General features: G+C 42.3%; 1 protein-coding gene across 3 annotated transcripts in view; it reads right to left on the reverse strand.

Annotated features, from left to right (window-relative positions):
* The window catches only part of idua (alpha-L-iduronidase), a 268,795-nt gene that overhangs the window by 26,832 nt on the left and 228,170 nt on the right, over nt 1-13,793 (reverse strand). For all 3 annotated transcript variants that reach the window (XM_087980124.1, XM_087980123.1, XM_087980125.1), the window contains one exon: nt 328-543. In XM_087980124.1, coding sequence (XP_087836250.1) covers nt 328-543 — 216 coding nt within the window. The remainder of the gene's footprint in view (nt 1-327; nt 544-13,793) is intronic.

A 13,793-nucleotide genomic window follows, 5' to 3' on the forward strand; every position in this document is an offset into this window, starting at 1 on the left:
ATCACCATCCACAGGTTTTTGACCTCTCCAGCAATGGCGACAGTTTATCTCCATCTATTCTGTCCAGCCCCATCATGACTGATGTATATTCTAATACTAACTTAGATCTTATTTCGACTTTTAAATGCTATTTCCTAGTGGCCAATCACTTCATAAACTAGTTTAAATTCTTGCCCGAAACACTAGATAACCTGGTTAGGTTAACTCTGTATAGTTCATCCAACTTGAAGAGTTTTCTTCTGCCACAGAATTTGAAATAAAAATGCCATTTTACAACATTTGGCTTCACAGACCTAACACAGCTAACATGCCATCAAATATATTTACCTTCTTGAGTGGGAAAATTAGTTAGGTTCACAGTCACAAAGGTGATATCTGATGATGTCCGGTTGTCATCACTGTTGTAAATTATTATAGTAGATTGCCAGCTGTCAGAGGAAGGCAGATTCGTAGTTTCATGAATAGTTGCAAGTACTCCCAAAGTGCTATTCTCAGTCAAACCATCATCATTGAGCATCATTTCTACATCAATTTGTTTCTCACCTGTATGTGAAAAGAAATGTTAAGGGAGAAACTAATTATTTTACCATACAGATATAACACTGTCAAAAACATTGAATGAATAAGATCAGAACAAAAATGCTCATAAGAGATTTTACTGGACAGGCTGTTACAATGTTAAAGCATATTGAATAACCCAAGTTCAATAAAGCTAAGAATGGCACAGGTGGGTTTTTCTGACAATCAACAATGAATTGACAGTTATCATTAGACTCTTAATTCCAGAATTTTTAAAAAAATTGAATTCAAATTCCACCATCTGCCAAGGCAGTATTTGAACCCCAGTTCCCAGAACATTATCTAGGGTCTCTGGATGAACAGTCCAGTAATAATGCCACTAGGCCGTTGTCTCCCCTCAACATTGTCAGGGTCCATAGCCTTTGCAGTATCCGGTGCCTCCAACTGTTTCTTGGATTACGTGGAATGAATAAAATTGGCTAAACATTGATATTTGTCATATTGGGGACCACTGGAGGAGGCTGAGATGGATCATCCACTTTGTACTTGCAGCTGAAGATTGCTCCTTATAGTTGCATTGATATTGTGGATTCAAGTGCTACTCCAGATACCTGTAAACCTGTATACCAATAAATTAGCATATTCTATTCATGAACCAGTGAGAGAATGCGGCAACTACAGAGAAACGTCGATTATCTGGTTTTGGATTAACCGAATATCGGATTATCCGAGCAAGATCACAAGGTCCTGAGGCTTGGCTAACTATGTTATCTGGCATTCAATTAACCTAATGAAATACCCCCAGCCTGTGCCCTTTGTATAATTGAGAGTCCTTTGTATAAAGTGCATGCTAACAGAACTATGGTTCAATTTTAAAGAGCAGAAGGGGAATTAGCCCTTATGTGCTAGCCAATATTTATTCCTCAATTAACATCATAAAATCAGATTATCATTACCATGTGGCTATTTGCATAGAGGATACAATATAAAGATAAGTCTTCTTTTCTTAGCAGTTTCAGATTAACTGAATCATGAGGGTACCTTGACACAATAGTCAAGCTTTGCCCATTGGATATCACATGGCCACCACATCATTTGTTCTAAAGCTAAGTCACTTGCGACTTAGATCCTACAATGCATGCTAGCATTGGTGTCCGAGAGTCTTGCTGCTTCACAACTACCATTATGATCATCTGTCAATCACTGATCGTCACTGCAGAATCTGGACATAGCAACTGTGAATTGAAATTAAGCATTCTTCTTACAACCAAGAAACAACACAAAATGTATTAGTACAACTGTTAGACATCGACATTTTAACAGTTAGTAGCACATAAAGATGAACCAATTGCAGTAATTTGTGTTGATTGGATGTGGAGTTATGGGGGTTGGTGTGTCTGTAATGGATGTGTCAAAATTATGTAATTTCTTACTAAATGTTTATCAAGCCACTTTGGCAGTTATTACTCTGCCTACAAGAGAGCCACAAATAGCTGATAAATACAGAACAAGCAAATAAAAATTTAAAGTACTGTTCTTTTCTCCAGAGTGTGCAAGTGAAGACACTTGGAACTCATGGATGTTCAAAAATAGGTGAGGAATTGGAACATTGAAATACACTAGGCACAAGGAAAACAGAGAATACATATGCTTGATGCAATTGAACAAAGTCTTAAGATATATAAGAGCAGGAAAATTAATTTTGGTCCATATTTGATCAGTTAGTCATATGAATGAGTGACAGAGGTAATTTTCCTGCTCATATTCATTTGATTAAAACAAGTAGGGTAGCACGGTGGCTCAGTGGTTAGCACTGCTGCTTCACAATGTCAGGGACTTGGGTTTGATTCCAGCCTTGGGTAACTGTGTAGAGTTTGCACATTCTCCCTGTATCTGCGTAGTTTCCTCCCACGGTTTGAAGATGTACTGGTTAGGTGGATTGGCCATGCTAAATTGCCTATAGTGTCCAGGGATGTGCAGGCTGGGTGGATTAGCCATGGGGAATGCAGGGTTACAGGAATAGGGGGGTCTGGGTGGGAAGCTCTTTGGAGGGGCCATGTGCGCTCGATGGGCCAAATGGCCTGCTTCCACACTGTAGGGATTCTATGATTCTCTATAAACTAACCTGCCAGTATGAATTGAAGTTTCTGCATGTATCTTGCTGAATCATGCTTGCCTAATGTGATTTAACAGTAGCCTGTAACTCTTAAAATTAAGGTGTTCTTGACCTCAATAACTAGAACATTTACAACAACCAAAATGGCAGAAACTTGAAACTATATTATAGTTTCTATGGTAATGTCACGAGGATGAATACGATGCATTTCAGGCCGCGGAGTAGGGGCCGCATTAGGTTTCTAAAACGACTCATACATGTCATAAGTGATGAAAAAGGTACCTGGGGAAGTCCTGCAATCAAAACCTGCTGGGTTGGTACTACACAAGCCTTTTCAAACTTCTTTCTGTTATTGCCTTCTAAACGCAGCACAACCTGAAACTCCAGAACTCAACAGACTTCAGCTTCATTCTCCTCCTACAGCAGTACGTTTTGTTCCATCTCCTCTTGCTGCTACTGGTCCTTTTGCATTTGCTCTCTTTTTTTGCCAAACCTTTGCATTTTTTATATAGCAGTCAAACTACTTATACCTGAACTAGAAAATTTAAAAATGTTATGGTACAAAAGGAGACCATTTGGCCCACTCTGTCAGGCCCGGTCTGAAAAGAGGAGAAAGTGAGGTCTGCAGATGCTGGAGATCAAAGTTGAAACTTTATTGCTGGAACAGCACAGCAGGTCAGGCAGCATCCAGGGAACAGGAGATTCGACGTTTCGGGCACAGGCCCTATTTCAGGAATGAGCAGAGAGTGTTCAGCAGGAGAAGATAAAAGGTAGGGAGGAGGGACTTGGAGGAGGGGCGTTGGAAATGTGATAGGTGGAAAGAGGTCAAGGTGAGGGTGATAGGTCAGAGTAGGATGGAGGCGGAGAGGTCAAGAAGAAGACTGCAGGTCAGGAAGGCGGTGCCGGGCTGGAGGGATTCGGCTGAGACAAGGTGGGGGGAGGGGGGATGAAGAAACTGGTGAAGTCCAAGTTCATCCCCTGTGGTTGGAGGGTTCCCAGTCGGAAGATAAGACGCTCCTCCTCCGACCGGCGCGTTGTTGTGGTTTGGCGGTGGATGAGTCCAATGACCTGCATATCCTCGGTGGAGTGGGAGGGGGAGTTGAAATGCTGTGCTACAGGTCGGTGGAGTGGGAGCGGGAGTTCCGGTCTGAAAAGAGCCATCTAGCCTAACTCCAATTTCCAGGTCTTGGTTTACAGCCTCAATTGCATATGCAAGTTTTTTTAAAATGATGAGGGCTTTTGCCTCTGCCATCCTTTTAGGCAGCTTATTCCAGATTCCCACCACCCCCCCGGACAGAAAGATTTCTCCCCACCCTTTTCTAACCCTTTCCCAATAACTTTAAACCTTTGCCCCTGGTTATTGACCTCACTGGTGCTGAAGGTTGGCATGCAGGTGCATCAGGCAGTGAGGAAAGTTAATGACATGCTCTCGTTCATTGCGAGAGGATTTGAGTATTGGAGTAAGGATGTCTTGCTGCAGTTATACAGGGCATTGGTGAGGCCACACCTTGAGTACGTTGTGCAGTTTTGGTATTCCTCTGCTGCAAATAAATCATGTACACTATCCAATCTTTCTTCACTTCTCAATTCCTGACAAGAACCTTTGAAATCTCCTCTGCACCTTCTGTAGAGTGGTCATTCCTTCTCCTAAAACAGTAACTAGCACTATACGCAACATACTAGCTGCAGACCAACTAGTGTTTTATATATTTTTAGCATAATCTCCCTACTCACATTCTCCAGGCCTTTGCCAAGAAAGGAAAATAATCATTATATCTTCTTGACCATTTTATCTCTTCAACCTTGCTACCTTCAGTTATCTAGGAAATATAATGTCACTGGGCTCTGTTTCTCAACACTAATCAGAATCAGACTATTTAATGTGTCGTCTCTTGCCTTGTTTGTTTTCTCTAAATACCTCACACTTCTCTGAACTGAATTTCATTTGTTGTTGTTATTCTGCCTGACCTGATCAGCCCATTGGTATTATTCGGTTTACAAGTCACAGTGACCTGTCAATCATTACCCTTTGATATCTTCATTCAGCTAATCTTAGATCCAACATGATACTTCCCCATGGATCCCTAATTTACTGATTAGTCTAACACAGGGACCATGTCAACAATCTTATTAAAAGATAAATTAAATACTCAATCCTCATTGACTCCTCTATTCCTGGTGAAGGGCTTTTGCCCGAAACGTAGATTTTCCTGCTCCTCAGATGCTGCCTGACCTGCTGTGCTTTTCCAGCACCACTCTAATCTACATCACTGAGGTTAGGCGCCATCTCTCTGACACCTTCTTGTACTGTCCCCGAATCATGACCCCACCTCTGATCACCAAACCATCACCTTCCAGACCATCACCAACCTCTTCACCTCAGGAGAGCTCCCGTCCACAGCCTTCAACCTGATAGTTCCCCAACTCCACATCGTGCATTTCCATCTCCTACCCAAAATCCATTAACCTCACTGTCCCGGTCGTCTCATTGTCTCTGGCTGCTCCTGCCCCACTGAACTCTCCTCCTCTTATCTTAACTCCGTACTCTCCCCTTTGGTCCAGAAACTCCCTACTTACTTTCGGGACACAACCCATGCTCTCCACCTTCTCAAAGACTTTCAATTCCCTGGCCCTCAACACCTCATCTTCATTATGGATATTCAGTCTCTCTAACCTGTATCCCACCATGAGGAGGGCCTATAAGCCCCCCATTTCTTCCTCTCCCACAAGCCCCCTCACTGACACTCCCATTCACTGGTGGAATTGGAATTCACCCTCAACAATTTTTCTTTTGATTCGTCCCAAGTCCTATAAACCAAAGGCGTGGCTATGGTCACCCTATAAGTCTGATCTATGTCTGCCTCTTCATAGGGTACATGGAATAGTCCCTTTTCTGCAGCCACCCACTGGCACTATTCCCCAGCTCTTCTCTGCTACATTGATGACTGTTTTGGCACTGCCTTGTGTTCCGACGAGGAGCTCAAACGAGGAGTCAACTTCACCCACACCTTCCATCCTGACCTCATATTCACCTGGACCATCTCTGGCACTTCCCTCCCCTTCCTGGACCTCTCGGTCTCCATCTCCGGTAACTAACTTAGAATTGATATCCATTTCAAACCAACTAACTCCCACAGCTACCTCGACTAAACCTTCTCTCACTCATATGATCCCAGTTGCTCCCAGCACGAGGGATTCCACTCCAAGACATCCCAGATATCCTCCTATTTCAGGACTCTAATTTCCTCTCTCCCATGATTAATAATGTCCTTAACCATATCTTTTCCATTTCCTGTCCCTCTCCCCTCAAACCCCTCCCTCCAACAATAATAAGGATAGATTTGCCCTGGTCCTCACATACCACCCCACCAATCTTCAAATCCAACAAACCATCCTCCACTATTTCTGCCATCTGCAATCAGACCCCATCACCAGAAAGATATTTCCTTCCCCATCCCTTTCTGCTTCCTGTAGGAACTTTTTACTCAGCGACTCCCTCATCAGTTCCATACTCCCCATCAATCTCTCCCCCACATCCGACACTTTTCACTGCAACCACAAGTGCAACACCTGCCCCCATACCTCCCCTCTCATTTCCGTTCAAGGCCCCAGTAATCATTCTAAATCCAGCAGAGATTCACCTACACTTCTTCTAACCTGGTCTATTGCATCTGTTGCTCCTAATGTGGTCTCCTCTACATCACAGACTTGGGGATTGGTTCACGGAGCATCTGCACACTGTCCGCTCCAATCAACACCACCTCCCAGTTGCCAGGCGTTTCAACTCCTCCTCCTACTCCCTTGGTGACATGTCCATCCTGGGCCTCCTCCATTGTTAAAATGAAGCCACACATACACTGGAGAAATACACCTCATATTCTGCTTCTGGAACAGCTCAACACAGAGTTCACCAGCTTCAAAATCTCCCCATCCCCACACTCATCCCATGTCCAGCCCTCCCTCTCCTCCTCGCCGCCTTGACCTGACATACCTGTCCATCTTCCTGTTCAGCTATCTGCTCCATCCTTCTCATTGACCAATTACAATAACCTGCATCCATCTATCACCATGCCACCTACCTTTCCCCAAGCCCCACCCCCTCCCTATGTATTTCTGAGCTTCCTTCTTCCTCCCCAGACCTGATGAAGGGTCCTGATCCAAAATGTTGACTTTCCTTCTCCTCTGATACTGCTGTGTTTTTCCAGATCCACATTTTATCAACTGAGTTGCAGAAAATTTTCCAATCCCCTTGTATTCCTTCTATATCAAAGGAATATTGGAACATTATTATTAGTGTATCGAACAATTTTACCCTTCCTTCCCTCAGCATCTTCTGATGTTTGTTTGACCAGGTCTTGGTGATTTATCAACCTTAGGTTCGGCGAACTAATAACTAGTAACTCCATTTTATAAATCTTAGCCTGTCCAATATCTCAATTACTTCCACTTCCACCATGAATTTGGCTATAATTTGTTCTTCATAATGACAAATGCAAAGTACATATTTAGTACCGCAGCCATGTCCTTCGTCTCCTTGTACAGATCCACTGGTTTTTCAGCAATTGGTTTATTTTTTAAAATAGGTTATACATTTAGGGAAGACTTTTGTATTCCATTTTGTGTAATTTCCAGTCTATCATTATCTCTTTCACTTCTCTTCTTAACTTACTATATTCAGTTGAGTTCTTTCTTGTTTTTCTCAACTTGACATCTATATTCACATCTCCACATAAGACATAGAAGTAGTAGGTAATTCAGTCCTCTGTATCTACTACACCATTTCAATGAGATCATAGGCCTCGGGACCTTCCAACCATACGGTATTATTATAGATTTCACCAGTTTCATCATTTCCCCTCCCCCCATTTGATCCCAGTTCCAACCTTCCAACTTGGCACCACCCTCATTTCCTGTCCTGCCTGTTAATCTTCCTTCCCACTTACCCGCTCCACCTTCCTCACTGACCTATCACCTTCACCCCCACCTCCATCTATCTATTGCACTCCCAGCTACCTTCCACCCAGCCCCACCCCCGTCCCATTTCTCTCACTACCCCCTCGGCTCACAGCCTCATTCCAGATGAAGGGCTTTTGTCCGAATCATCGATTCTCCTGGTCCTCAGATGCTGCCTGACCTGCTGTGCTTTTCCAGCATCACACTCTCGACCCTGAATATAATCCCAGTCTACTCAGTCTCTCCTCCTAAGTCAACCCTCTCAGCTCGAATCGACCAAGTGAATCTCCTCTGCATCCCCTCCACTGCCAGTACATCCATTCTCAAGTATGGAGACCAAAACTGCAAGCAGTACACCAGGTGTGACCTCATCATCATTCTCTCAGGGTTCCAGGTTCATTTTGATTTCCATCTTCTCTTTTACATCAGGTTGTAAGTTTGCTCACTGAGCCGGTAGATTTGTTCTCAGACATTTTGTTGCCACGCTAGGTAATATCATCAGTGAGCCTTCGGTGAAGCACTGGTGTTCTGTCCTGTTTGCTATTTATGTAGCTTGATCTGTTGTGGTGGGTTATATCACTTTTGGTTCTTTTTCTGAAAGGTTGGTAAATGGGGTCCAAATCGATATGTTTGTTAATGGAGCTCCAGTTTGAAAGCCAGGCCTCTAGGAATTCCCATGTGTGTCTTTGTTTAGTCTGTCCCAGGATGGATATATTGTCCCAGTTGAATTGGTGTCCCTCTTTGTCTGTGTATATGGATACTGGTGATAGTTGGTCATAACTTTTGGTGGCTTGTTGGTGCTCATGTATCCTGGTGGCTAGTTTCCGGCCCATCTGTCCAATGTAATGTTTGTTGCAGTCCTTGCAGGGTATTTTGTATATAATGGTCATTCTGCTGGTTGTTGGTACATCAGGAGCTGTTTCAGTGTGGTGGTAGGTTTGTGGGCTACCATGTTTTTCCTTGGCTTCTTGTAGTTCCTGGGTGCTACAGAGTGTTGTGGCTCGTTTAAATAATGTTCTGATGGAGCTCCGTTTGTGAGTGTTGGGATGATTGCTCCTGTAGTTGAGTATCTGGTCAGTGCCTGTGGCTTGTTGGTGCTCACGCTGGTCTGCAGCTCTGCATTGGCTTTTCATTCTGCTGTGACATCTAGGAATGGGAGTCTATTGTTGTCTTCCTCTTTGAAATTTATACTGGTAAGATTGTTTCTTCTAACGTTTTGCATTTCATGATGACAAAGGTGTCATCCACATAGCAGACTCAAAGCTTGGGCTGGATTGTAGGAAGGACTGTTCATTCTAACCTCTGCATAACTGCTTCTGCCATAGATGATCCCATTGATTTGTTTGTATATATTATCATTGAAGGTGAAGTGGGTTGTGAGGCACAGTCTACTAGTTTGAGGATGCTGTCCTTGCTGATGGAGTTGATGCTCTCTGGTGTTTGTATCCTTAGTTCGTCTACCAGTGAGGCCAGTGTATCTTTATCCAGGGTGATGTTTATTGATGTAGATAGGGCTGTCATGTTGAAGGAAACCATGACCTCGTCGTCCTCTATATTGCTGTTTTTGATGATGTTAAGGAACTCTTAGTGGAGTGGATGGAGTGGCGTAAGTCTACTAGGTGGTTCAGTTTGCATTGCAGTTCCTTTGCTACGACTGCAACAAACATTACATTGGACAGATGGGCAGGAAACTAGCCACCAGGATACATGAGCACCAACAAGCCACCAAAAGACATGACCAACTATCACCAGTATCCATACACACAGACAAAGAGGGACGCCAGTTCAACTGGGACAATACATCCATCCTGAGACAGGCTAAACAAAGACACGTAAGGGAATTCCTCGAGGCCTGACATTCAAACTGGAACTCCATTAATAAACATTTCAATTTGGACCCCATTTACCAATCACTCAGCAAAAGAACTGGAAGTGATATCATCCACCATAACAGACCAAGACAGATAAATAACAAGCAGGATAGAACATCAGCATTTCATTGGAGGTTCACTGATTGTGTTACCTAGCGTGATGACAAAACACCTTTGAACAAATCTACCAGCTCAGGGAGCAAATGTACAATCTGATCCACAACGTGAGTTACAAGTCTTCTCCAAAATTCCTTTTATATATATTTAAAGAAGATCTTGCTAACTATCTTGATATTACTTGCAGGTTTACCCTCAAAGTTTATTTTTTCTCTCTTTATGTCTTTTGATAATCTTTTGTTTGTTTTAAAAACTTTTCCAATTCTCTGTTTTACCACTAATCTTTATCACATTGCATGTCTTTTCTTTCAATTTGATGCTATCCTTAAGTTCTCTAATTGACCATGGTTGGCTTATCCCTTATCTAGAATCCCTCTTTCTCACTGGGATATATTATTGCTGTGAGCCATAAACTATTTTCCTAAAACTCTTCTGATATCTGAGGAGGTCTGAATCTAATCGCCCTACTCCTTTGTCTTGTGGATGAGTGTGTCAGTTATATCCAAGCTCTTTAATGGCAGCCCATTGCTTTGTTACATTTTAGTTGTCAATCTGTGATTCCAATTTACTGTGGCCAAATTCATTCTCAAGTCGCTGAAACAGGCCATCCTCCAGTTCAGTATATCTACTTAAGATAGATGTCATGAACCTCACAGATTAAGATAAAAATTGCAGCACTCAAAGTAGGGACCACGACACTGATCATCATTCACGGGAATATATCAGTACCAAATCAGTGCACCTTTTAATGTTTGGTTGCAACCCTCGGAAAAATGTCATATCTATTTTAAAACTAAAATTGCACAAAAATCCATACTCTTTCCTTCCACTGGATGTCCCTCTATACCATTTTATCCCTACATTACAATTCTGTATAAGTGCCACCAGAGGGCGACAATATGTTTTATTTATTATTCATATATTGTAGGCAATACTGACCAAGCTAAAAAAATAAAAATACGTAAACTCTTTCACTATTCCATAACATAAAACAATAAACTACGGATGTGGAAAACTGAAATAAAAACAGAAATTGCTGGAGAAACCCAGCAGGTCTGGCAGTATCTGAGGAGAAAAAGAACATAAGAACACAAGAACCATCTGGCCCTTTGAGCCTATTCCACCATTCAATAAGATCATGGCTGATCTTTTTGTGGCCTCAGCTCCACTTATCCAGCTCTCACCATAACTCTTAATTCTATTACTGTTCAAAAAATTATCTATCTTAGCTTTAAAAACATTCAATAAGGAAGCCTCAACTACTCCTCCTCAACTCAGTCCTAAATCTGCTCCCCTAATTTGGAGGCTATGCCCTCTTGTTCTAGCTTCACCCACCAGTGGAAACATCCTATCTATTCCCTGCATAATTTTACAAGTTTCTCTAAGATCCCCCCCTTCTTCTAAATTCCAATGAATATAATCCCAGTCTACTCAATCTCTCCTCATAAGACAACCATTTGAACTCCAGCATCAACACAGTAAACCTCCTCTGCACCCCCTCTAGTGCCAGAACATCTTTTCTCAAGGAAGGAGACCAAAACTGCACGCAGTACACCAGGTGTGGCCTCACCAGCATCCTATACAGCTGCAACATAACCTTCCTGCTTTTAAACTTAATCCCTCTTGCAAGGAAGGCCAAAATTCTTAATCACCTGTTGCACCAGCAAACCAACCTTTTGCGACACTCAGATCCCTCTGCAAAGAATCATGCTGTAAATTTTTACCATTCAAATAATAGTCTTAAATGTTATTCCTACTAAAATGGATTACGTCACATTATCAACATTGTACTGCATCTGCCAGACCTTTGTCCATTCGCTTAAACTATCTATATCCCTCTACAAATTTTCCTCTGTATACTTTGCTTTACCACTCATCTTGCTGTTGTCTGCAAACTTTGACACACTACATGTAGTCCCCAACTCCAAATCATCTATGTAAATTGTAAATAATTGTGGTCCTAACACTGACGCCAATAGAGGCACACCACTAGTCACTGATCGCCAATCAGAAAAGGACTCATTTATCCCCACTCTTTGCTTCCTGTTAGTTAACCAATCCTCTATCCATGCTAATACATTGCTCATAACAGCAACACCTTGTGGACTGCCCTTGGACCTTACCATTAAGTATAAATGACCTGCAAAGATTTGCTTTCCCAAAATACAGCACCTCACATTTATCTAAATTAAACTCCATCTGCCACTCCTCAGCTCATTGGCACATCTGGTCAAGATCATTACATACTGTTCAAGAAAATTATTATGGATACACTCAACGAACTCCTCCTTGTGGCTGCCTTGACCGACCTAGTTTGGCCAATCAACAAGTACATTAAAATCCTGATTAAATTCCTGATGAAGAGCTTCTGCTCGAAATGTCGACTCTCCTGCTCCTCGGATGCTGTCCAACCGGCTATGCTTTTCTAGCACCACACTCTTCGCCTCTGATCTCCAGCACCTGCAGTCCTCATTTCCCCCTACTTGTTAGTAGCAGTCGTACTGTGGTAGTTGGTTTGTGGGCTATCATGATACCAGGGATCAGAGTAGTCTGATGGTCATTTCTGATATGTCCTTAATGTACAACAGCAACCATCCTAACACCCAAACAGTAATGCACAGAACATTGTTCAAGTGAGCCATAAAACACTGCACTGCCCCAGAGCGGTGCAAAGCAGAAGAAAGCCCACACAATGTCTTCAAACACAACGTAGTCGCCAAAACCTACACAACAGACCACAACGTGAAGACACAACACGTCCAGACATACTGGCCACACTGCCATACATTGAGGACATATCAGAAATGATCAACAGACTATTGTAACCCTTGGGTATCATGGTGGTCCACAAACCAAGTATCACACTAAGACAGCTACTAACAAGTATAAAGGATCCCATTACCCACAATCAACAGGACCAACGTTATATATAAAATACATATAAAGGCTGCCAAAAGCAGCTAAGAGACATGACCAGCTATCATGTTTTTTCCATATACACGGACAATGAAGGACACCAATTTGACTGGGACAACATATCCATCCTAAGACAAGCTAATGCATGGGAATGCAGAGACATGCATGAGAATTCCTGGAAGCCTGGCACTCAACCCGAATTCCATTAACAAACATTTAGAGTTCGACCCCATATACCATCCTCAAAGAAATAGAACCAGCAACAAAACCGGAAATGACACCACAAACCCGGCAGACCCAGATATGTAAATATCAAGTGGGACAGAATACCAATGCTTCACTGGAGGTGCACTGATGATGTCACCTAGAATGGTGATGAAACGTTTACAAACAAATCAATAACTACTCAATTAATCCCACCACTTTCGGATACTTCTGCAATATTTTACTTCATATATGCACTTAAATTGGTCGAGCATTGCTGTGAATCTCCTGGAGAGGTAAGAACAAAAGAATGTTACCTCTGAGATTAAAGAAAATGGTGAAACAGGTTATGCTTGAGTGGCCTTTACAGGGATGTCAGGGTTATATTGCAAATGTTCAGCCACTAACCTTGTCAATGGCAAGATATCACAGATCTTACATTTCTGTGTTGAATCAATGTCCAAATTGCTCCATGGTCCTCTACATGAAGGAATGTGATAAAGATTAAGTTACCCTTGTGTTGGTTGACTTATGCCAGCCATTATGTGACAATTTATCGACCAAATAATTGAAGCTGAGACTAGACGTTAAGGAGTATGTGCCTAGTGTGGGAGAGCAGAAGTAATAGATTTGGGGCGATTAAAATGGAATATGAGTTATTTGGGTTGTTCATATAATATACTTCAGTTATACAAGAAACTAAAACTGAATAGTGTGTGTAATTTTGGTCATATTCAAAGAGGAACGTAAATTTGTTGAAGGCAATTCACCATGGGTATAATAGATTGATATGTGGACTGAACAGGTTGTCCTGTAGAACAGGTTGGCTAGGCTAGGCTAGGCTAGGTTTCCACTGGAGTTCAGAGGAGGGAGGGGTGACCTGGTATAAGATCCTGAAAGGTGGATGTGGACAGGCTGTTTTCTTTATGGGTGAGTCCTGAATTGGGGTTTGTTTTCAAATTGGGGCTTACCTGTTTTGGACAGGTGTGGGGACTATCTTTTCACTCAGATATTTGTGCAACGTAGGAACTCTGGCTCAATGGTGGTGGAAGTGGGCAGATATAGATAGATTTTTGAATGAAACAAAAGAACTGCAG

This window comes from Chiloscyllium plagiosum, unplaced genomic scaffold (assembly GCF_037043375.1).
Source record: "Chiloscyllium plagiosum isolate Xiang-an unplaced genomic scaffold, Cpla_swu_hap1 HiC_scaffold_36, whole genome shotgun sequence".
Lineage (NCBI taxonomy): Eukaryota > Metazoa > Chordata > Chondrichthyes > Orectolobiformes > Hemiscylliidae > Chiloscyllium > Chiloscyllium plagiosum.